The sequence below is a fragment of the Cinclus cinclus genome, chromosome 22, assembly GCF_963662255.1.
Source record: "Cinclus cinclus chromosome 22, bCinCin1.1, whole genome shotgun sequence".
NCBI classification, from domain to species: Eukaryota; Metazoa; Chordata; class Aves; order Passeriformes; family Cinclidae; genus Cinclus; species Cinclus cinclus.
In genome coordinates this window covers 816406-841507 of record NC_085067.1, presented here as the reverse complement: position 1 = coordinate 841507, position 25102 = coordinate 816406, and the positions used below count along the sequence as shown (strand labels likewise).

The window sequence follows — 25102 nt, the reverse complement described above, 5'->3', positions numbered from 1 at the left end:
CTTAAACACTCATTTTGAATTTCTAAACATTGAACCAATGGAAAAATTCATAGTCACCTGCCCATCTTCCATTTTGGTCTTTGGATAGTTAAGGATTAGTTTTGTAGCTTGTTCCCATTTTGCATGTGTATCCTCCCAAGCCTGAAAGAAGATAACAAGATATACCAAGATTTAACTTCAAAACTACTTGTAGCACCAATCTTTCTGTGTTTGTTTTTTAATATGCACACACAGCGTATGAAGTAAGCTCACCTCTGTGTTGCCTGCAGTGGGGTGTTCAATGCGCCTCAGTAATGCCATCACTCTCTTCTGAAGAGCAGCTCTCCCTGCAAAGGGCACAGAACCTTGAACCAAGTTTTTGAAAACCCACCTACATTAAATTTGTGATCTTTGAAAGTAATTATTGAATTAAGAGGAACTTATCCCCCTTAAAGTCTTTAGAAAGGTAGCTATTTGTTACACAACTGTAAAATCCTCCTGAGCTCAGTCATCCAAATTCCTTACACTTTCTAGCAATTATAATAATTAAGACATTCCAGGAAAAGCCAGAGCAGCATGAAATCAAGAGCCTCAACCTGTTTGAAGAATTTAAACACAAGTAACAGTCTTCTGTCCAGGTCCAAAGTTACTTTAACTGATTCATGACTCTTACCTGTAGACATCATGTTGCTCACAGATGCAAACTCCATGAAGGTGTTGTAGTTTGGCAGAAAATTATGCACTGAGACCTCATCTACTCCACATCTGATGTCAGCCTCCTCACAGAGGTGACGGAAGCAGGACATGGCCACCAGGACTGCCTCAATATCTGGACTCCACAGGAACATGTACAAGGCCACTTCCAGCTTGGTCTGGGCTTGGCGGCAGATCGGTGTTCCACTGCATCCTGCTGTGCTTTCCTGGGAAACACACCATGCCCAGGTGATGGGATGGGGAAACACACCATGCCCAGGTGATGGAATGGGGAAACACACCATGCCCAGGTGATGGGATGGGGAAACACACCATTCCTAATCAAAAAGTATTCACCAACATTTTAACTGAAAAAATGTGACTTTGTCTGAAACATCATTGTTAACCAGCACATTAAATACATACAATATTTAGGATACATATGTCTTTTCTTCCTCAGAAGTAAATTATTTTATTTTCCAAAATTACTCTAAAAGTAATTTAATTTCTATTTGCCCACAGGTTTTTTTATCAAGTGTTAATTTTAACTATCAATATGTATTATTTACCATGGAAGAATTCCCCTTCCCTTTCCTCAGGGTAGCCCCTGGTGCACAGCGCATCACTTCGTCATGGTCAAGAGAAATTTGACTAGTTCCACTTCCAGAGACATCATAAAGGAAGAGGAAGTGGCAGGAACTCCTATCTGATTGCTATAAAGAGAGGGAAGGAAAAGAATATATCAACTGATACTTTAAGGGAATAAAAGGCAGAGATCTGAGGAAAGCAAAAAGCTCTTGGACATTTACACACTACTTCTACCTCTACTGCTCTAAGGGCATTATTAAGTTCCTTGTGTTAATGGTATCTTAGACTGATATTTCCCCTTAAAAAAATACATTATTTGATATTTTAAGAATATCAGAAAGAAGCAAGTCAGAATTCTGGGACCCAGAAGAACGTGAGATCCAAAAGGAAACTTACTTTGTCCATGAACATGTGTATTTTACCCTTTCTCTCACCTTGGGGCCTATTTCCCTGTTTTAGGCAAAGAGGCTCATGGCACAGGTTTCTGTGAAACATTCATTTTCTAGGCAAGTACAGCAACCTGTGCAGCTAAAGGGAAAAAAAATAAAAATCCCAAACCTACTTTTGTTACCAGTTCTAACCAAGGTGTCTCACAAAGCAGAGAGGAAATCAGAGAACAGAATGTGTAGGAGTAGCTATTAAATCTCTTCCAATCAAAAATAACCTGGTAAATAAAGGAAGTGACACAATAGAGAACAACTCACATTAATGATCCCAACAGGGAGATGGTGATATTCACTTACTTTGTTTTTTAGCAGAAATTTATTCCTACAGATGAGAATCTCTCGCAGCCACTTGAGGATTTCTGTACTGCTGAGCATCTGATGACTTGTGAGCTTCTTGCAGATATAAAAAAGCATTTGTGAACTGCAGCAAAATGAAATTCAGCATCAGCCTTCTGACGGAGCACTAGTATTTCTGAAGGTATTACACTAGGTTTCACATAGAAATAGGCACTTAGCATGAACACCCTGTGCAAACACTACCCTGGGCTTCCAGCAGTACAACAGAGAGGTGAGAGTGTGCATGGACAGGCCAAGCTCCCCTGGGACCCTTCCCAGCGCCCACGGCCTGGAGCAGCTGAAGCTCTGCCCGGGACAGAGACAGCACAGACAGGGCAGCACGAGTTACCTACACTGCTCTGGAAGGAACACATCTAGGGATGTTCCTTCTTCATGTCCCGTCAGGCCTCACACTCTCTGTTAAAACTGCCAAAGGGTCCAAGTTAGTGTCAAGTGTGATGGGTTTTCCCCCCGCCCAAAGAGACCATGAAATCCCTGTTGTTGCAAAGCTTTCCCAAAATACTCACAGCTATTTCAAAAGAGAAGACAAATCAAAACAGCTATTTCTCTCATTTGTATCAGTTAATTTACATACCTGATCTCCCAGAATGTTTCTATAGGAGCATCAGGATTCCACAAGTCAATGCTGTCCAACTGGTGCAGAACCAGCAAGGCCTAAAGCCAAAGAGAGTTTCACTTAAAGACAGAACTTTACAGAGTACCTGAGCACAGGCAGAGAAACAGGTGCAGGCACATACTCATTACACTGCTTTAAGAACATCAAAAGATATAAAAAGCATTTTCCATAGAAGAACAAGAGTTCACTGTTAGTCTGTGTCAACAGCATTTCCTTTTAGTCTTTACTTCAAGCTAATACTGCAGAGCCCGACGTTTTCCCTGGTATTTCTGCCCAAAGCCACGCTGTGCACACACAGACAGACAGACAGACAGACAGACATACAGCGTTTCTAAAGGAGAGCCTGTGGCAGCAGCAGTGCCCACCCTCAGAGCCCCAGGTTGTGCCCCTCACCTCCATGGCCTCCTGGGCGATGTCGGGCATGCTGGACTGGGGCACCAGCTGCACCAGCCCCGTGATCAGCTCAGCCGTGCTGCCCTGCGAGTCAGGGCCCTGCTTCCTGGGGTTCTGCATGGAAACACAGCACAGCCTCAGCTGCACACCCTGCCTGCTTCCTGGGGTTCTGCATGGAAACACAGCACAGCCTCAGCTGCACACCCTGCCTGCTTCCTGGGGTTCTGCCTGGAAACACAGCACAGCCTCAGCTGCACACCCTGCCTGCTTCCTGGGGTTCTGCCTGGAAACACAGCACAGCCTCAGCTGCACACCCTGCCTGCTTCCTGGGGTTCTGCATGGAAACACAGCACAGCCTCAGCTGCACAACCTCCCCTGCCTGACCACACTGCAGCATTCCTGCTGCTGAGTTAGGGGGGTTTTGGGATCTTTCAGAGAATCTGTTGTTTTATTTTTAATCAATAGCACGCTTTGTGTATCATGTCTCTGACAGAACTGAAATATCTCTATATTAAACCATCACAGGCCTGAGAAAATGGAAGATCTAAGACAATACTCATTGAAATGATGACTAATTTCCAACTCCCTTATTTTAATTTTCTTCTACTCCCCTCTCCTGCCCCCACCTTCCCCTTCAGAATCACACAACTTCATGCTCCCTCTCATTGTGTTGCTCTGATTCTGTAAAGTCCCTTGCAGTTTTTTTTCCATTAAAACTACAGGAGCATCATAACCAGAGAAAAATATGAGTAGGAAGTGTCCTAGATGGCCAGGTGCCCATTAAATTTTATTCATTTAGTTGCCTCAAAAGTAAATTCCACTACAACTGAACAGTGTGACAGTAGTATTTACTTACACACAGCAAAAGCTTTGGATCTGCATGGATCAGTTTCACCAAGGACAACAGCAAGAACTTGTAGCTTCTGGTTTCCAAATCAGTAGGCTTTTCTTTGAATTTAAGGCTTGTCATTTTTTCCTTAAATGTAAGGCTCTGATGGAAGGAAAAAAATCACAGTCCTTGTCAGGAAGATAGTAAAAACAATTAAAATTAAGTATCTTATGAAATGCATTGCTCTTATCATCTATAATTCAAGAAAAAGTTTAAAAGTATAAAAACTCAAGTATAGACACATAGTCTTCTAGCTCAAAATCCCCTCTCTCACAGGCAACCACTATTATATCTTTAAAGTTCCCTTAACAATTATTTCAGTAAGCTGTGGACGTAAGAAATTTTTTTTTGCAAAAGTGTTAAAAAAAAAAAACCACCAAAACCCAAAAATCTGTGGTGAAAGAAAAGTGGAAAAAGGACAAAACAGAATTACTGGGTATTTCTCTGGTCTGAAGAAGAAATAAAAATAAATGTTTCCAAGTTGTTCTGAGTACATGAGAGGGAATTTTTTCCAAAGGCAAAGTAATGTCTTTATTTTCTGCTACAGCCCCAGGCCAGATATTTGCCTATTCACCTCAACAACCTCTAGAAAATGAACCTTCCAGTTCTGAAAGGCACACAGGGCACCACTTAAATATAAAAATAATCTGCCTCCAGCTGAAAAACCAGTGAACTACTTGTAACTTTTGAACAAAAGGAGATAGTCTAGGTTGAAATCACCTTCAAGGTAACTGATGAGCTGTGACACTGTAAGATTAAATTCTACAAGAAATTAGGACCTTATGGTACTTCAATAATTAGTTATTGTGCAAATATATGGAATAAAACCTACCACATAAGCATCTGATCAAGAAATTGATATCACAGTGGTAGAGGGAGCTAGCTGTGCTAAGCCTTAGGTTGCCACAGTTGAGGGATTTCTAGGAGAGGCAGGTGGTGAAAGGAGATGTGTTTCTGTGAAGTCATGGATTGCCTCCACATCATCCCAAGTGCAGTGTCAGTGAGAAAGGCAGGCCAGGCTCCGTGCCATGCACGAGGGACAGAGGGACAGACAGCACTGACAAGGACACACGTGCAGGAGCTCAGCATCAGTGAGCTCAGGCTGGAAATCAGCAACCAGTGCTAAAGCAGAGGGGGGGACTGGGGAAGGGCATCGTGCTGGGCACAGAACCACCAGTGCCTGCCTGGGGGCAGGAGCGCAGTGGCACTGCCAGGGCTCCCCGCAGCCCCCGGCCCGGGGGGCTCTGCGGTAACTATGCACAGAAAAGTCAGCAAGGAGGGGCTTTTCTGCGGTAGTTACAGGTCATACTTACAGCAGCAGAGGCCCAGGGCCATGCAAAGCAGGGGCTGGCGGGCGTCTGACCACGTGGGAGACAGCAGCCAGGCACAGGGAAAGTGAGAAGCAGAAGACAAAGCACCACCAGTCAGAGCAGGGGTATTGTCAGGGCAACTATTCTCCAACAGATGAACACACAGGTGAAAAGCAAGTTAAACATGGAGTAGCTTTCAACCAAAAGCATTGTGCTCATTTGCTCTCCTTTGAGAATCCCAGCAGGAGTATTTTTACGTTTCATTTTAGGCTTTCTAAACCAACCCACCACAACCACTTGCCACAGCAGAAGTCCTCACAGAATGTTCAGAGGATAATGCAGCAACACAGCTGTGTGTGGATTTACTGGAAGAATTTGGATGAACTACAAATCTGAATTTACTCAAGACTTTCTCCAAGACAGCCAAGAAAATTGACTTTATTTCATAATGATTGAAAAATCTTTTACTTTGTTGCTGTCACCGAGACCAAACAGTCAACTTGCTCAACATAAAGCAAGACAAATGAACATGCCAATCACGGTAAAAGTATCAGAGATTTCAATGATAATCTTCACATACAGAATGCTTTGGTTTTTCACATTAAGCAAGGATGGACGTGTTAGCTGCCTATTCACAGAGCCAGAAGCTTAAAATGGACAGTTAGCCACAGAGGACAGTTACAGAACAAAAACTTGTATGTCAGCAGTTGAAAAGCAGCAGGAAAACAGAGAGACATCGACCTAGGAACAGCCAATCCCCCAACACCGCAGAGCCCGTGTGGCTCCCTGCTGCTCTGTGCACCACCATGTCCTTCCCCCCTCTGCTCTCCGGGGCCAAGGTCATCGAGAGGAGGGCAGGGCTGGCACAGGGAAAGGCAGACGACCCCAGGCTTACCGGGGTCATGCGGATGGCAGGGTGCGCCCCGCAGCCCTGCATGGCTCGGTGCAGGGTGTCACTGAACATGCTGCGCAGCTCCACGGCGTGGCAGTACACGGCGTCGATCCGCGGCCACCAGTCCAGAGCCGACTGCAAGGCAAGGGCAGCGCTGACCCCGAGCCGCAGCTCTGCTGCATCAGGGCACCCAGCCACCACTGAGTGTGCACACACTGACCCAGCTCTGCTGCATCAGGGCACCCAGCCACCACTGAGTGTGCACACACTGACCCACAGCTCTGCTGCATCAGGGCACCCGGCCACCACTGAGTGTGCACACACTGACCCAGCTCTGCTGCATCAGGGCACCCGGCCACCACTGAGTGTGCACACACTGACCCAGCTCTGCTGCATCAGGGCACCCAGCCACCACTGAGTGTGCACACACTGACCCACAGCTCTGCTGCATCAGGGCACCCGGCCACCACTGAGTGTGCACACACTGACCCAGCTCTGCTGCATCAGGGCACCCAGCCACCACTGAGTGTGCACACACTGACCCAGCTCTGCTGCATCAGGGCACCCAGCCATCACTGAGTGTGCACACACTGACCCACAGCTCTGCTGCATCAGGGCACCCAGCCACCACTGAGTGTGCACACACTGACCCAGCTCTGCTGCATCAGGGAACCCAGCCACCACTGAGTGTGCACACACTGACCCAGCTCTGCTGCATCAGGGCACCCAGCCATCACTGAGTGTGCACACACTGACCCACAGCTCTGCTGCATCAGGGCACCCAGCCACCACTGAGTGTGCACACACTGACCCAGCTCTGCTGCATCAGGGCACCCAGCCACCACTGAGTGTGCACACACTGACCCAGCTCTGCTGCATCAGGGCACCCAGCCACCACTGAGTGTGCACACACTGACCCAGCTCTGCTGCATCAGGGCACCCAGCCACCACTGAGTGTGCACACACTGACCCAGCTCTGCTGCATCAGGGCACCCAGCCATCACTGAGTGTGCACACACTGACCCAGCTCTGCTGCATCAGGGCACCCAGCCATCACTGAGTGTGCACACACTGACCCAGCTCTGCTGCATCAGGGCACCCAGCCACCACTGAGTGTGCACACACTGACCCACAGCTCTGCTGCATCAGGGCACGCAGCCACCACTGAGTGTGCACACACTGACCCAGCTCTGCTGCATCAGGGCACCCAGCCACCACTGAGTGTGCACACACTGACCCAGCTCTGCTGCATCAGGGCACCCAGCCACCACTGAGTGTGCACACACTGACCCACAGCTCTGCTGCATCAGGGCACCCAGCCATCACTGAGTGTGCACACACTGACCCACAGCTCTGCTGCATCAGGGCACCCAGCCATCACTGAGTGTGCACACACTGACCCACAGCTCTGCTGCATCAGGGCACCCAGCCACCACTGAGTGTGCACACACGGACCCAGCTCTGCTGCATCAGGGCACCCAGCCACCACTGAGTGTGCACACACTGACCCAGCTCTGCTGCATCAGGGCACCCAGCCATCACTGAGTGTGCACACACTGACCCAGCTCTGCTGCATCAGGGCACCCAGCCATCACTGAGTGTGCACACACTGACCCAGCTCTGCTGCATCAGGGCACCCAGCCACCACTGAGTGTGCACACACTGACCCACAGCTCTGCTGCATCAGGGCACGCAGCCACCACTGAGTGTGCACACACTGACCCAGCTCTGCTGCATCAGGGCACCCAGCCACCACTGAGTGTGCACACACTGACCCACAGCTCTGCTGCATCAGGGCACCCAGCCATCACTGAGTGTGCACACACTGACCCACAGCTCTGCTGCATCAGGGCACCCAGCCATCACTGAGTGTGCACACACTGACCCACAGCTCTGCTGCATCAGGGCACCCAGCCATCACTGAGTGTGCACACACTGACCCAGCTCTGCTGCATCAGGGCACCCAGCCACCACTGAGTGTGCACACACGGACCCAGCTCTGCTGCATCAGGGCACCCAGCCACCACTGAGTGTGCACACACTGACCCAGCTCTGCTGCATCAGGGCACCCAGCCACCACTGAGTGTGCACACACTGACCCACAGTGTAACCAGCCCTCACTCCAGTGCTCTGCACACTGTTACCAGTATGCCCACCATCATTCTGCATGCCCATTATCAAACTTGTAACATTTAAATAGCCTGCAACTGAAGCACCAGTTCTGACCTAGCTGCTCACTACATCACTCTGCCTCCTGAACAGGCACCAACCCTGAGATGTTCTGCACTCCCAAGATTTGGTCTGCTATCCAAATGGCATTTACTAAGCAGATATTGATCTGAACAGAAGCCCCAGACACTGGGCTGATGAAATAGTGCCAGAACTTACATTTGTGATGATTCGGTGGAGTGAATTTACCAGCACATAATGAAATGTTGATGGGGAATTCTGTGCCAAGCAGATCTACAATAAAAACACATAAAAGCCACTTAGGAATATCCTTGTCTTTGCCATCTTTCTTATCACCCTGAAAAACATTCTGGAGCCTTTTTATTAAATTGACAAAACTGTCAAATCTGAACAAGAGAAGCCTAATCAGCTGTGAAAAGATTTATCAAAACATGCAGGGATTTATTACTAAGGGATATTTATATAGTTGAACTCATTTATGAGCTTCAAGCTGCTGTTAGCACAGCTTTTATAACTGACAGGTCATCAACAGAATGACTTACCACAAGCAGTGTTCTTACCTTGAAGTGTTGGTTATTGTGAGGATTTATGCGGAAGCAGGAAACCAAGCAGTCAATCATCAGGTCTACATCTGCATTCTGATTGCCTCTTGAAAAAGGTTTGCTTGGGTTAAACAGCAAATTCTATATAATTCAGAAAAACATAAATACAGAAATCAGGTACCATGATTATTCTTGGCTACTTTTAATACAAAACTTTCCACTGAAAACCACTGGTATGCAATTAAGAAGAAATTCAAAGTTCACTTCATTATTTCAAATTTCTTCACTGCAATTAGGAAACAAACATTCTTACCTTAAGATCTACTACCATGGACTGCACCAGCAGGAAAATGACAGAATTATCTTCCCAGTTGATGTACGTAGATGCTTTGCACAGTTTAACACAAGCAATAGCAGCACTTTCAGTCAGCTGCCTGCTCCCACTGTGTCCTGCCAGGGCCTTCCTGAGATTGTCCAGGAACAGTTTCTGCAGAATTCAAACCAGGGATAGTTAAAACCAGTGATGGCAAAAACCAACTGCATGCAGCACTCTGGAGAAGCCTTGTCATTATTAAAGACATTCCCTTTGACTGACCCAGGGCAATCAGAACAGCACAAGAGGTGGTTGTTCTCTCTCAGCCCTGATGCTGCACAGCCACATCAAACCCAGCAGGTGCTGCAGGTGCTGTAACTGAGGGGCTCACAGCCCCATGCAGACCCCAGAACCTCAGCACAGCCGTTTGCTGCAGGTGGAGGCAGAGGAAATCACAGCACTGAGATTCAAATCTCTAAGGAGATGGAAAAGTTCTGAAATAACATAGTGTGTCCCAAACAATCTCTATGAATTGCTGAAGTAAAAGAACACATACAAGGTGAGAACTTAAAAAGAGTGCATAAATTTACATACAGAATTGCAATGTGCTCTTTAAGGAAGAAAGACAAAATTAAACATCCCTGAAATAAAGAATCAGCAAAACCAAGCATACTCTAAAAACCAGAGCCAGAATTCAGCTACTTCTCTCACCTTGTTCATTTTAGTTTCCTCTACCACATCCTTTGCTATATCTTGGATTATCTCTGGACACAGGACCAGGAGGATGATCTGCAGTGGCCACACTGCTGCTTTACGCTTTGTGCTTTCAGCAAAGCCATCCACTAAATCAAACAACTTCTCAGCGCAATCTGCATAAAACATAAGGCCAAGTTCAATACCAGCTTCAACTATGAAGAGGTAAAGAACAGGTATAAAAGAGCAGAGGGATAGTTCCACCTACACAGAAGGAAAGTTCTGGTTTGCACATTACTGACATGCTACTGGGGATCAAATGGTCTCAACCCAGTTAAAGACATGGTTTACCTGAAAATATAAATTCTCCTCTCTTTTTCACTAGAGACAAGTAAAGATGATGTTCTCTAAGTTTTTACCCTGTATCAAGATGAAAAATATACATTTAAAGAGTCTCCATCTTTTGGGGTTTATTTCTTTGTGTTGTGAAGCACAAAATGAATCTCACTTAAGAGGGGAGTCAGGAAAGAAAAGAGACAGGAACATACCCTTGCCTGCCCTGACAAAGGCTGACAGAAATTTGTTTATTTGCAGGCTGCATAAGGAGCAAAGAGGGCACAAAATGCAAGTGGAATGCATTTGGGTATGTCTGAGGAACCAACTTTGAACATTGTCATGTGTTATGCCTTACCAGCCATGTCAGTCTGGGGGGTTTGGTACAGCTTTGTGAATTCATCAGGATAGTTTTCCACCCAGTTCCAAAATGCCTGCAGATAATGGGAAATACTTTCACATTCCAGAGCTTCAAGATTTTTACTGAATTACACATTTAAACAAAGAGGTTTTATTCTTAATTCTAGTCACTCAAAACTTATTGAAAAACACATTTGCATCAAAGGGAGGCAGCAATTTTTATTTTACAGTAAATTACTGAATTGCAACTATTCCTAAACTAGAAGAAAGTCTGCAAATAAGCAATGAAACAGAAGTATTGAACACTTACCTTCTCAAGACTGTTGATAACAGCTAACTGAGCTACTTTCTTAAGGGCTTTAAACTTGAATACAGTCTCTGTAAAGATAAAACATTTCTGCATTTAGAACAGAAACTTGCTCTAAAAACAACACAGGTTATACAAGATATTTGACATCTGAAACCAAAGCAATTTTCAAATTGATGCTTTAACAGTACTTAACTATTTTTAAATACTTCAGTAAATACATGATTGTTTGGAGCAAAACAGAGCAATAAACCCCAAATATATCAATTGCACTGTGTCATCTCTGACTGACCAGATTCAAACAGAAATATTTCAAAACACAGGCTCAGATCATACCTTGTAGGAGTCGCTTGAGTTTTGAACAATCCACACTGATGTACTGTAAAAGTTCAATATCATGAACATCAGCATTATCTTCTGAACAAACAGTCAGTTCCTGCAATCTAAAAATACACAAAGTAAATAAACTTTTCCATCAGATCCTCTCAGGTACGAACACACCTGTGAGACTATACATTTCAATAGCAGGGGAATGTTCCATCATCTCAGATAAACATTTCCAGATTTAGACATGAAAGATCTTGCACGATTAAGACTTAATTACAGTCTTGTGCCATCCTCATACTGAAAATGGAGCTAGAAAACCAGTGGTGAGCCTTACAAGATGCCAGTACCTCCTGTGGATTGGCTGTGCCCAAGATTTGCCTAAATCCTCCTGTTATGCACCCTCCTGTGGCAGTAACCTTGCCATCTTTTCAAGGAAACATTAAAGTCATGGACTCCTGACACCTTTAGGCTCCTGCTCCTTCGCAGCAGGTCCTGTCCCAGGTAAGATCTCAGAGCAGAGCAGTGACTGGTGGTACTGGTTACACTGCAATGAGCTCCAACCATTCTTGGGCCACGTTTCTCTGGCCTGAGCACACACGATGAAGTTTAATCACACCACTTGAAACACAATAGCATCTTTTCCCACTGGTGTCTCAGAGAATTTACTCATCAGCTCCCAGACACCAAGGCACTGATCACTACAGAATCTGTTCCCACAAACTCGGGACTGCCACGGCTCCTTCCAAGGCTACAGATGTGTTTCAGACATGGAATGTGATTTCTAGTACTAGACACAAAAGCAGTTCTTCATGTCTTCAGTGCCAGGGAAACTTAACAGCCCTCGCTGGGAATGGGAAGGTCCCCACTGCTGTGCTTTTCATGCCAAAAATCCCCCAGCTGCTGTGCAAGGCCCAGAAATATGCTTAAACAGGAAACCCAGGTCAGGGATCAGCAGCACTGACTGGCAGCAGGCTGACCCCTGTGGAGACCAGCACCAACTGGTCAAACATTTAACTGTTGCTGTGCAAGGCATCTGTGAGGGAGACCAGGTCAGGGGAAAAGCACTCTGCTCCAGCTCCAAGGGGTGCTGAGGGGGGCCCTTGGGAAGGGGAACAAACCCTGCTACAGGCATACCAACACACACGGATTCAGATACTAGCTTCAGTGATTCTCAAAAAAATTCAACCGAAAAATGCTTCCAATAAAAGGAGCAAAAGAAATTGTTTCCATTTCCATAAGCAACAAAACACAATCAGCCTACAGAGTTGGTTGATCAACCTACACATCCACCATGCTAGCTGCCAAGTCTATGCTCTTGAAATAGAAGTTATTAAAGGCTCTGTAATAACAATGAAAATACTTTAAATTTCAAATTAATCACTTTAGACTCCTTTTTAAAACACATTTTCTGAAGAAATATAAAATATATTAAGGAAAATATAAATCTTTGTTTCAACTGAATTGGTTCACTCACTGCTATGTGATCATGTAAGGCTGCCCAAGCTCCACTTCTAATAAATCAAGAATGATGTCAACTGTAACACTCTGTGACAAGAACTAAGCTACTTCAAGCACCTTTCAAAGAACATCAAAGTATTTCAGTAATAAAAAGCTTAGCACACCATTCTAGTGGATTGACAAATGCTGAAGCATCAGGAGGATCTGGAACAGAGCAAAAAGAACAAAGAATGGATGGAAATTTTGGGCCTGTCTCTCTCCTTACTTAGAAAAGCAGAAAATCCAGTTATTTTTACAGTAAATGTGCTGCGAAACTCAAGTCAGTCAGAAGACAAATGGGTCTTTTCCAACAACTAACAAACAGCCCAGCTTTTTGTCCCCTTCAGGCATGAGAGAGACTTAACATAAAAGGTCCTAGCAGGAAAACAACCATGGGCTTCAGTAGAGCTGTGGACAATCACCAATTTTTCATCTGAATTCGTAAGTATGTGGATACAACCATTAGCTTCAGCATTCTTTTTTTTTTTCCCCAAGACACCTTGCACCCACAAGAACTTGTTCAACTTTTTTCACTGCATTATCTTCATTCATTATTTTCACTGGTACTTTTGAAAGCAGATTTTAAAAGCAATAAATGCAGCCAGCAGTAACCCAGGATGGGTTAAAACAGGTTCATTTGATAACCTGAAACCCAAGCAAAACTGTGAAAGGTTGAGGATATTCCACTTGAGAATTACCCTGTTAAAGAGCATTGAAAGCGCTGACTCCTCTGAACAGCCTGCAGCTGGTGGCAGACAGAGCCTGCAGCAGCAGTGCAGTGCTGTCCCTCCCAGCAGTGCAGCAGCACAGTGCAGAGCTATCCCTCCCAGCAGTGCAGTGGTGAGCCTTCCAGAAGTGCAGCAGTGCAGTGCTGTCCCTCCCAGCAGTGCAGCAGCAGTGCAGTGCTGTCCCTCCCAGCAGTGCAGCAGCAGCAGTGTGCAGCAGTGCAGTGCTGTCCCTCCCAGCAGTGTGCAGCAGTGCAGTGCTGTCCCTCCCAGCAGTGCAGCAGCAGCAGTGCAGCAGCAGTGCAGTGCTGTCCCTCCCAGCAGTGCAGCAGCAGCAGTGTGCAGCAGTGCAGTGCTGTCCCTCCCAGCAGTGTGCAGCAGTGCAGTGCTGTCCCTCCCAGCAGTGCAGCAGCAGCAGTGTGCAGCAGTGCAGTGCTGTCCCTCCCAGCAGTGTGCAGCAGTGCAGTGCTGTCCCTCCCAGCAGTGTGCAGCAGTGCAGTGCTGTCCCTCCCAGCAGTGCAGCAGCAGTGCAGTGCTGTCCCTCCCAGCAGTGTGCAGCAGTGCAGTGCTGTCCCTCCCAGCAGTGCAGCAGCAGTGCAGTGCTGTCCCTCCCAGCAGTGTGCAGCAGTGCAGTGCTGTCCCTCCCAGCAGTGCAGCAGCAGTGCAGTGCTGTCCCTCCCAGCAGTGTGCAGCAGTGCAGTGCTGTCCCTCCCAGCAGTGCAGCAGCAGCAGTGTGCAGCCAGTACCTGGTGGAGATGCGGCTGAAGACCGCGTTGAAGTTGTTGCAGCTGAGTGAGAAGAGCACCCCCGAGGCGCAGCTGCGCAGCTCGGCCGCGTGCTGGTTGCCCTCGCGGTAGGTGTGGATGAAGTGGCAGATCTCGGGCAGCAGCTGCTTCACCAGCATGGTCTCGTCCAGCCGCAGCGTGTCCTTGGGTTGCTGCAGACAAACCACAACGATTCAGGGCTCCCCCGAGTTCTGGGGCAGGCAGGGCCCGGAGCACCCGGATCCAGCCTTTGGCTCCTTCCCCACTGCAGCCAGACCTCCCCACACCTTCAGCTGAGGAACGCAGCGCACGAGGCTGAGCGCTCTCCTCCAGCATCGGGCACGGCACCAAAGCAGTTTCTGGAGCAGCGCACACTTTGCTCTGACCAACGTGCCCTGCTGCTCTGTGTCCAGGATCAGGACAGCACTGACCGGCTTCCACCGAGGGCTAAAGGGCAAAGCCCACCCTCGCTCCCTCTGGGTAGGGGCTTGGGGGGCGTATTTTGATAGCGAGTCAAATATATTTTATACTTTTATATAAATATATTTATATTTTTTAGATTCTATGTAAAAAATGAACCAAAAAGAGGTGCTTCTCCCTCGCTCTTGCTGGGAATTGCTCTACACGAGTCAAAAATGGATTAATTTCCCTGCAAAAGAAAAACCTAAATCTTGCCAGTTTGCACATTGTGAGACATAAGGAAACTATTTACAAAAGAATTCAAAGTGAAACTTTGCTCTACTAAGAGCAAGTTTTAACAGAAGGGTCAGCACTAAAACTTTCTAAAATTCTACCAATGAATTTTCCATAGGGAATTGGGAAGTTTCAGAGACTCCCACTTGGTTGATCTGAGTCCTGTTGCCATGAGAACTTGATGAAACATTGAGCAAGAAATGCATCTGAAGATACCACGGAACACAACACGCTTTGTACGGAGCTTTGGCTCACTCCAATTTAACATATTCTGCCTCAAACTGCTCTCATCTGAAGTGACAGAGCAAGAAACATTCAGCACAGTTTTAGGCTATTTAAATATGATGATCTATCAGGAAAATCACTGTTTCAAACATTATGCACAGAAGGAGTATTTAAAAATAAGTAAATTCTGAAGTTTAAATTCTGCCTTTTGACTCAAACTGCTTTTTTGACTCAATGCACCAAAGACAAAAAGTGCCAAAAAAGAGGTGTTTTCCTCAGCTGTAAAAGCTGGAAATTGAATGCAGCTTAAAAATAAAATCCCGTTCTTGTTAAAAGAATAAAGCACTGCAAAGCTGGCTCTCGGTGAAGTTTGGCTCTGCAGTTGCAGCTCAGCACAGCGAGTTGTACAACCAGCACCACTCCTCCCAAAGGGAGCAGCAAACTGCCTCGAGCAGCTCTGACTGCAAACCTCAGGCCTGGATTCCCAGAGGAGATCTGGACATGGTTAACTAATGTAATCTAGGAAACACCTGCAAAAATCATCTCCAGAGCAGTGGCAGCGAAGTTTCTGCTGTATATAAAAGCACATGGAAAATTACTTCAACAAATGAAAGTTTTAGGATATTCAAAGAACTCAACACTGTATGCAGAGAACTAAGTAGCACAAAATGAAAAATCTGTACTGAATCCTCTGCTACTTTTAACGTGAAAAAAGATCATTACTTTTAGGCAATAAAAAGCATCCTCCAAATCGTTAATGCATCAACTATATCAACTACTTGCATTTATAGGAAGTTTTTGTATTTTTGAATGGCATTAATCCTACTTTGCTCTGAATGTGATGAGTTTTTAGTACTAGTAACAAGAAATACACAAACATTTGACCTGTACTCTCCAACCCATTGGGTTCCAAGTTAGAATTACTTATGCAAGCCTACTCACCCCTGCCAGACATTTTTCCAGTGTATCCAAGATAATCAGCTGAGATAGATATAAGTTCTTTTCAGCAGTTTCTCCAAATATTCTCTAGAAGTAGAAAGTATATGGATTCATCTGAGACATGGATATTTGACTTGTAATGCATGAAAGTGAAGCAGCAAAGTGGCACAGTAAATTATGGCTCCATTACTGCTCTGGTTTGGAGTTTAGACATAAAGCAAGCAAAAATCAGATTAAAATAGGAATTAAAACCTTATCACTAAAGAAATATCTTTGTCCAGTCTGCATTGCCAAATGCAATAAGGAACACATAGTCCCTGCAAAGTAAGTCTGGAGGTTCCCTGCAGCCCCTCACCTCCACCAGGCCCAGCAGCTGCAGAACTGCAGGTTCCACCTCCTCAGAACCCATTGTGGAGCCATTACTGGTGATCCTTTTCCAGTTACCTACAGGATGCCCACTGCAGACATGGGCAGGAGGCAGGATTCCCTTGGGTGTCTCAGCCAGCACCCAGTCCTGTGCCAAGAGCAGGCACTGGCTCCAGCAGTGCTAAGACAGCAAAATAAGTCAGGAAAGACTCATCCAAAACCACATTGGCAGAACTGCCCACAGACAGAGCACCTGCCAGAGTCACCTAGAGAAGTTCATTTCACCCCAGGGGAAAGGGGGCTCACCTAAGCCTAGCTTGCAGCTGAGACTTTCTGAAACCAAGAGTGTTGTCACTGACTCTTGGTTGCTTCAGCTACAAAAATCCTGCCCAATTATTGCTGATTGCCACAGAAGCTCACATGTGACAAACATTCACGCTTGCTCCTCAGGGCAAATGCTGACTTTTTAAGTGACACTTTTAGCTGTGTCCCTCCTCTCAAAATCTGTGTATCACACATAGAAGCTTCTTGTAACTCTACAGTTTTCTCATTTATCAGCCAATCATCTTGCACATCAACACGTCCCCTCATGACTGTAGAATTTAAAATAAATTCTCTCTCCAAAGGGATTAGAGGTAGCTTTAAGCAGCCTAAAATCCCTAGCAGCAGGGCAAACTATTTTCTCATTTAATCAGTCCTCTGCAGTTCCAGCAGATGCACATCCATGTACAACTGACAGCCAAGAGCTCACTCCAAAGAATGTCTCTACAACCATAAAAAAAGTAGAGCCTGGCCAGTTCTGTTACCTGTTTGGGGAAGATTCCAAATGACCCCCAATTACATGGATTCAAAACTCAATGAACTAAACTTTTCTCATGACAAAGGTTCTGACTGAAACTCACCTGGTTGTTAACCAATACATCTAATTTTATGTACACAGACACACATTAAAACAACCAAGCAGTCTGGAAAATTCAAACAGCCCAAGTTTTAAATCCCTTCCCTGCCCCAAAATCCCAATGCCTTTCTGTGGAACATGGCTCTGATGGATGCTGCTGGTGAACTTCAGAACAGAAAATAAGTAAGTGCAAAAGGTAAGCAACAATTTGACCAAATTTCAAGTAATTCTCTGCAGATTGTACAATACAAATAAATAACAACTATTTGAAAAAAATCACCAAACAATGCAAAATTAGAAAACTTACCATATTATTAACATTTTTTAAGATATTGGTGAGACCACTGATGACCAGGGAAAACTTGTACTTGGAAATGTTGATGAGACATTCCTTGTTGTGCTCCGTGCTGACTTTGGTGTGGGTATTCTGCTGGCAAGCCTTTATTGGAAGCTACAAGAGAGAACTGTTATAAGCTTTTCACATTGAAATTTACAGCTTTAAGGATGGGTTAAAAACTTATGACAGCACAAACCACCTTGAAAAACATTCTACAAGAGACAACAGGGAATGCATTATTTCATCTTCTCTACATTCATCTTTCCATTAGTTATCTATAAAACAAAGTGCTTAAGTTCACCTGTTCATTGTTCAGAACTGAAACTAAACCTCTATTTTGTGATTAATTTTCTACAACCTGATTGACAAAGCAATCAAAAGGAGGAGAAAATGTAAGCCAGAATTCCAATAAGAGATTCGTTATTTTAAAAATGAACTTATTAAAGACCAAAAATCTTCCAAGGCCAATACCTGCAAGAAAAAAAATGCATCTTGGGACCTGAGGGGAGGAAAACCCCAGCAGCTCCCAGAGCTGGAAGGCTACACTTGTTCCACGTGTGTCCCCTGCTCTAGCACAGGACAGGACTGGCCAAGGACGAGCCAGCACTGGCCCTGCAGCCCCCCAGGGATGTGGGGATCTTTGGGGTTCCCCCACAAACATCCCCAGGGATGAATTTCAGCCTCAAACACCCTTGGAGCACCTGCGAGCCCCACATTCCCTGTCCCTTCCCAACATCTAGTGGTAAAAACTAGACCTGAAATCCATCTTCTCCCAAAAAGAGAAGATCCAGAGTGACAGCAGAGCCCTGAGATGTTCCTGCTGCTGTGTGAACACTGGGCACTTTGTTTCCTGCTGTACCCAAATTCTTCAGGGGTCACAAACCAGTCACTTCCCAGCACACACCCACTCCCCTGCCCGCTCCGAGCTGCCACTTCTGGGACAACACTCTTCACAAACAACCTTTTACTCAGGACTTACATTTTTTAAAGCAAACAAATATAGGAACATTTAAGTTATTTACATTTTAAAGAGTGACCTTGGAATTCCCTATCCATAGAAGCTTGAATTGCTACCACAAGTTTTAACCAATTTTGACCAGAATTGTGGATAAAGGTATTCTGAAAGACAGCAATACCTCCAATGGAAATGCCACGGTGTAATATCTGTGCATTAGAAAAGATCATCAGAGAGAGGGAATTGAAGAGAGGGTAGAAGGATTCCAAGGAATTACAATCAGCTTTACAACTGTGAAGTGCCTTAGGAGGCACCTGCCAGGCTGGGGGCTCTGCAAGGGCACCCTCCCCACCTGCAGCCCCTGACACCACTGTCTGCTGGGGAAAGTCCAAACACCCAGATTTCAAATGCAAGATGGATGGTATTGAAGAACCCCAACCTGGAGCACGTTTGTCCTGAATGCAGTGTGCCTGAGCCAGCCTGTCCCCCGGCAGGGAAAAGGGCACAGACACCCTGTTCTGATGCCACGGGGTGACTCCCTCTCTGCATGAGCTGAGCTTTGCTCTGGGGTCAAGCTCAATTCCTTTGGTACCATGGGCTAGGATCTCTATGGATGTTGGCTGAGTCTTTCCTAAGAGAATGGCTGACTGTTAATGAAGAGAAGATGGTCCTGGCACTCCAGACCAGACCAAGGAGCCTGAAGCAGCAGCAGATCCCAGAGGAGCACGGCTCACACCCCACAGCCTGGGGCAGCAGCAGGTCCCAGCAGGTCCCTGAGGAGCAGAGCTCAGACCCCGATGGGCTCTGGGAGCTGCCCCTAGCTCTGTCCCCAGGGATGGCCCTCCAGGACAGGGCTCAGACTGTGCCTCCAGAGACACCCACAGCAACAACTCCCGTGGGACAATCCAGCTCACTGCCACTCCAGTTTGTGACTCCCTGGCACTTTGGGCTGCAGTGCTTTAGAACAGCACGAGGCACTCCAATGTGCTCGTTTTACCCCTACAAAAGCAGAATAAACAGCATTTGTGACTCAAGCTTTGTTTTCACTGTCAGATGTTATTTTTACAATACATTTTTGGAAGTCACTGGTGGATGATAGATACATTTAATTTAAAATTTCACTATTGCTAGTACTTTTTATTTGAATTTTCAAGTGTCTGTGCTGACAGCAGCAGCAAAGCTCAGTACCACTGAGTGCTAAAACACTTGAGAAGAGCCTCTCAAAGAAACTGTGTCATAGATCTAGTTCTGTGTGCTCCCATGCCAGAGAAACATCACATTACACACTTCTGGAGCTTCCTGCCACCACAGCCACTACAACAAGGTCACCTAGAAGTAAAACTGCTTTTTATACTACCATTTAAAATAAGAAACTATACAAAAAGGAAATATTAGCACTGTTATTTTGGGGGATTTTATTTCTCAGCTCTTTTCTTTGTGCACTCTGACACGCTGGAACATTTTATTTCCCCTCACAGAATGCAGTGCCAGTGCTAAGTGACTAAAGAGAAACTACTTTACTTCTCTACAAATATCCATTAATCAAAACATTGGGGGGTAAAAAAAGCTGAAACGTTACTTTCACTGACTTTGATTTTATTTTAGAAAAAAAAGAAATACTGACAAATGGTTTCCTGTAGAGTTATTTGAATTAGAAACAAAAATTAGAGCACAAAACTTAAATATAACTGGGGCTTCATACTGAACACATGTCCTGCTCTGAGCTCACCCCAGTGCAGCAAGGGAGCAGTCAGCACTGACAGAGGAAGCAGCAGCCAGGGGCTGGAGCTGCACTGAGCACGTCCAGCCCACACCCAGGTGGGCTCCACACACCCTCCCTCACCCTACTGCAGCCTGACTGCTCCTTCTGGGGCCAAACGAGCCACAGGACAGGCAACAACGGCATCTGCCTCTCAGTCTTGCCTTATCTTATGTACTGGACAAAGACAAAACAGGTAGATGAGATCTGGAAATACCAAACTGTAGATCTTTGAGATGGAGAAAGAAGAAGGAGATTTACTGTGTTTGAGGGGGTTTTTTACTTTTATCCAAAAACGCCCAGTTTAAGGAATCCTGCCTTGGTCATAGGTATTAATTATTCAGAAAAATGGGTGGTTTTCATGCCTGTACAGTGATCAGTACATCTTACAGGTATTCTCTACTCTGAGCCATGGATTTTGCTTTACCACCTGTAATTAATGAACACAAAGTTAAATAATCACTTTTTAGTCTGTACTGGATAGTCTGGAGAAACACACAACAACCAGGAAAAAGTCCCTAGTGCTGTCCTTAACAGCCCCAAAATCCATCTCAGCTCATCCTTCCAAACAACTTCTTGGAATTCTTCAGCAGACTGTAAGACACGCATGTACTGGTGACAGAAAATCCCCACAGCACCACCCCTCCTCAGCATCAGCATTGCTTTACATGCAGACACAAATCCCTCCACATCAACAGGCACCTTCCTGCCCTCTAGGAACACACACCTGCTCAAGAGGCATTGTCCCTGAAAAGAACCTCACAGCTCAGCCTTCCCAAGAACACACAACTTCCCAACGTTTTTATATAGGTTGCTCTAAAAAGAAAGCATTGTCAGAAGGTGAAGTTGGTGCTGTGACCAGTGGTGCATTTGTTTACCCATCCTGCCAACACAAACACTGTGTTAGGTGAGGAAGGGCCGTGGATCACCTGGGCACTTCCAGCAGCTCCTCACTGCAGCCAGCTGACACCTGTGGCACTGGGCATTTCTTCTCCTGACCCTGGGCTCCAGAGCAGAGCAGCACCTCAGCTGCAAATCCACTGCACACACTCAAGAGTCAGCACATCAAAGCCACTGCAGGTTCTGCTGTGGGGAAGATCAAACAGCACAGCTTGTGCTGCAGGGCAGGGCTCCAGCCTGCCTCAGCCCCCAGCTCCAGGGGAATCTGCCCCACAAACAGCACCTGGGGACAGGAGCTGCAGCTTCTGCCATCCCAGCCTCACCTGCCAGCACAGGTACAGCCCTGCGAGGGGGCACAGCCAGCACAACACAGGAAACACCTCACACTACATCCCATTACGAGGAGTAGCCACGATGAAAACCAGAGCTGGTACCTACAACCACTGCTTTTGCAGTTCTCTGATTCTGCACAGATTTCAAACACTGTGAAGAAAAATCAACAGAATGAGGGAATATTTGCTTTAATTTAATATCTTTTAATTAAGGGGAAGATGGAACATTACTACTGACTTCCAGTTTTTATACACTTTCTTAAATGAGAGTCATCACACCTCATGAACTGCAAAGGGGAAGCCTAAACCAAAATCCATATAACAAAAGGCTTCTTTCTTTAAAGCGTATCAGAATCCCAGAACCACAGGATCATTAATATTGGAAATTAACTCTGAGATGATTGAGTCCAACCTGGGACTGTTCCCCACCTTGTCACCAGCACAGACCACTGAGTGCCACCTCCAGTCATTCCTTGGACGCTTCCAGGGACACCACAAAATAACCACTCACATGGCCACAAGTTTTTTAAGGATTAATACTTTTCATTACATCTGATAGTTTTAAATCAATCTAGATGTAAATGGTTTGGGCAGTCAGAATCCTCCAACTGTGCTCACAGCTATTCCAGTGCTGTGCCAGCCTTCCTGTGATTTCACACTGTAACTCACTTAAAGCACTATGAAAACACAAAACATAAAACTGGAAGTGAGTATTTCCATAGGAAAAACAGAATTTTATTTTCCAAAGACTATGTCTGAAATCACAGGGAATGCCACAAATTTCCAGGCAGGCTCTGAGCGCTCTCCCCATGCTCTCTGTCAGTGTGGTCTGGTGTCACTTCTGCAGCAGCTGGAGCCTGGGGGCAGCCCCAGGACAGCCCTGCAGCAGGTGAGGGCTCACTGGAGCACAGGGCAGGACTGGCAAGAGCTCCAGGGATTTATTCCGTGAGCCAGGCACTGGTTAATTCACAAAACTCTGCTTGCCAGTCACTCCAGGCCCACATAATTGTACACACAAAAGCAGAATTTGGTTAAAGCAGCATTTATAACAATAAACAAGAGCAGACCAGAGCAGACTGGTTTGCTCTGATTTCCCTTGTTTTCAATACCGATTAGCATCCTCTCAGCTTGCTGCTTCATCTTTCCTAAAATGAATTCAAGCACTCAGCATACGAATGAAAAGCCTGTCTGCCTCTGTAAATTTGGAGGAAAAATGGTTACACTTTCTTTCTTTGCAAAAGAAGGAAGAAACCTTGGAAAAGTTTGTCTTCCCCTGCACAGAAAAACCACAACACAACAGACCTGAGCTGCCCTTCTCCCCCTCCTCACTCAAACACACTCTGACATGCCAAGCAGGAGCTCCTGGTGCTGAATCCAGAGGTCCTGCATTCAGGCACACACAAGACATAAACCCTCACAGCTGCATGAACACCACTGAAATGATGTACATATATTCAGTATATTTTGATAAGACATTATGACTGTGACTGATGATGTACTTGATGCACACTGTCACTGTAACTCCACTATTTCAGCACCTCGAGAATCAGGACAGCTTCCTTCCTATCCAGAGAGGACTCCTCCCCTACACCTATCCATAATCATGCCATAAAAAGTGCAGGAAAATAATTCTGTTCTAAGAAGTTTGCAACTCCTGACAGACACTGGCAAGCCAAATTCCACAACATACACAACAAAGAAGAGAAGAAAGCCAAGGGCCTTTTAACACCAATACATCAAGAAATATTTTCTTGCATTACTGGGAACGTAATCAATCCTGTGTTTTCTAAACTTATGGAAAAAATGATCTATGACTCAAGATAAGGGGGAGAATAGGGTAACTATGCAAACAGATCTATAATGTATTGCAAAAATCTGCCTCATAATGTCGAAAGACAAATATTGATATTCTCCTCTTCAAAATAAACTGGATATAAATGTAAAAAGAAACAGCTTCTTGTGCCAGGCCACATCTTCCTGCAGGGTGCTGAAGCCCAGAACTGAGGGACAGATGCAGCACAGGTACAAGGCTCAGTCTGGAGAATCAGCTCCATGTTTTTTGATGGATTTACACCAAGCAGGGTCTCACAGAGCTGGGCCTCCTGTGACACAAAGGCTGCACTCACAATGTGGCAAAATGAGCCAGACACAGGAACTGATGGCTGAGCCTCAAGGCAGCTACTACACGAGAGAAAAGCACCTTGGCAGTAGGGATAGAGTGTAAACACTGAGCTTAGCCCCACTGACAGTCACCCACCTAATCCCAGTAAGCAGTTCCTGCTAGTGGATCAGAGAAATATAAACTCTAAGGCCAACAAATCCCTCTTCCCTCCATTCAGAAAATCCTTCTCCAAACTACTAGAACTGACTTTTGCAAGGAGATGTAACTATCCAACAGTGCAATAGAAACCGGTGGCTGGACGCCCCTCCTGACGCCCCAGAGCCGCGTTCGCGGGGCTGGGGACGGGACTGCACACGGACATAGCCCTTGCACCGGGGGGCTCGGCCAGCACCGCCGCTGCAGCTCCTCCTTAACCTCGCTCTCCAGGCCCTCCCACCCTTCTGGAGAGCCGCATGATGTAAAAAACGCGAATTTCACAGGAATGTCCACGGAAAGCAGAGACACTTTGGGAGAGGCGGGGGAGCAGCAGCGAGGGGGAGCCAGGCCCCTCCTCACGGCCGCTGCCGGCACGAGGACGGACGCGCCGCACCTGGAGCGGCGGGACCCCCGGGCTGCGGAGGGGCAACGCCGGCCCCGCCCCGGGCCCGCCCGGCACAAAGGGCGCCGGGGCCCGGGGCCTCGGGCCCGGCACGGGATGGGGACGGCAGGAGCGGCGCTGCCGCGGCCTTCCCCCGCCCAGGGAGCGGGGCCGCTTCCCCCGCCGCGCACCCCCGGCCCTCCCCGCGGCCCGGCGAGGGGGACGCGCCGCCGCCCCCGCTACCTGCTCGTCGAAGCGGTTCACCACGGCCTGCACCCACTCCACGGGCTTGTGCGCCGCCATGTCCCGCCGCCGCCACCCGCCCGGGGAGCGCCGGGTGCGCGCGGGCGGTGTCGGTGTCGCGGGCCCTCAGCGCGCGGGGCCCGCCATGACACCTCACCGGAAGCGGGAGCGCGCGCCGCCCCCGCCGCCGCGCCCGGGGCACACCGAGCCCCGCACTGCGCCTGCGCGCCGCCCCCGCCCGCGCCCTCCTGCGCGTGCGCGGCGCCTGCGCCGGGAGGGGCCGGGCGGGAGCGGGGGCGGGGCCTGTCGGGGCGGGGCCGCGGTGGGCGGGGCAGGAACGCCCATGCCGGGCTCCGCCGGGGCTGGAGCGGCGCTCCCCGGGGCTGGGGGCTCCGCCGGGCTCCGGAGCTCAGCCAGTTCCGTCCCTGCCCCGAGGAGTCACCCGCAGCTGCCGCCGCCCCGCTCCCCCCGGCCGGAGTGCTCCTCCTGCGCACACCCGCGGCTCTCCCGCGTGTCCGCAGCGCCTGCCGGCGCCGTCTCCG

At 47.1% G+C, this 25102-nt stretch overlaps 1 protein-coding gene across 6 annotated transcripts in view; it reads right to left on the bottom strand.

Moving 5' to 3' along the window:
- NF1 (neurofibromin 1) overlaps positions 1 to 24620 on the bottom strand; it is a 75810-nt gene extending 51190 nt beyond the window's left edge. For 4 of the 6 annotated variants that reach the window (XM_062507213.1, XM_062507215.1, XM_062507214.1 and 1 more), the window contains exons 1-20: positions 24561 to 24620; positions 17643 to 17786; positions 16075 to 16158; positions 14197 to 14387; positions 11238 to 11344; positions 10905 to 10972; positions 10593 to 10668; positions 9920 to 10077; positions 9209 to 9382; positions 8914 to 9036; positions 8552 to 8626; positions 6167 to 6298; positions 3929 to 4063; positions 3073 to 3186; positions 2638 to 2717; positions 2004 to 2127; positions 1242 to 1385; positions 653 to 899; positions 253 to 326; positions 58 to 141 (exon numbers count right to left, since the gene is read on the bottom strand). In XM_062507213.1, the coding sequence (XP_062363197.1) occupies positions 58 to 141; positions 253 to 326; positions 653 to 899; positions 1242 to 1385; positions 2004 to 2127; positions 2638 to 2717; positions 3073 to 3186; positions 3929 to 4063; positions 6167 to 6298; positions 8552 to 8626; positions 8914 to 9036; positions 9209 to 9382; positions 9920 to 10077; positions 10593 to 10668; positions 10905 to 10972; positions 11238 to 11344; positions 14197 to 14387; positions 16075 to 16158; positions 17643 to 17786; positions 24561 to 24620 (2394 nt within the window). Of the gene's footprint in view, positions 1 to 57; positions 142 to 252; positions 327 to 652; positions 900 to 1241; positions 1386 to 2003; positions 2128 to 2395; positions 2469 to 2637; positions 2718 to 3072; positions 3187 to 3928; positions 4064 to 5274; positions 5320 to 6166; positions 6299 to 8551; positions 8627 to 8913; positions 9037 to 9208; positions 9383 to 9919; positions 10078 to 10592; positions 10669 to 10904; positions 10973 to 11237; positions 11345 to 14196; positions 14388 to 16074; positions 16159 to 17642; positions 17787 to 24560 lie in introns of those variants that run through there. The other 2 variants (XM_062507212.1, XM_062507217.1) reach the window with 2 other exon arrangements.
- Between the last annotated feature and the right edge of the window lie 482 nt (positions 24621 to 25102).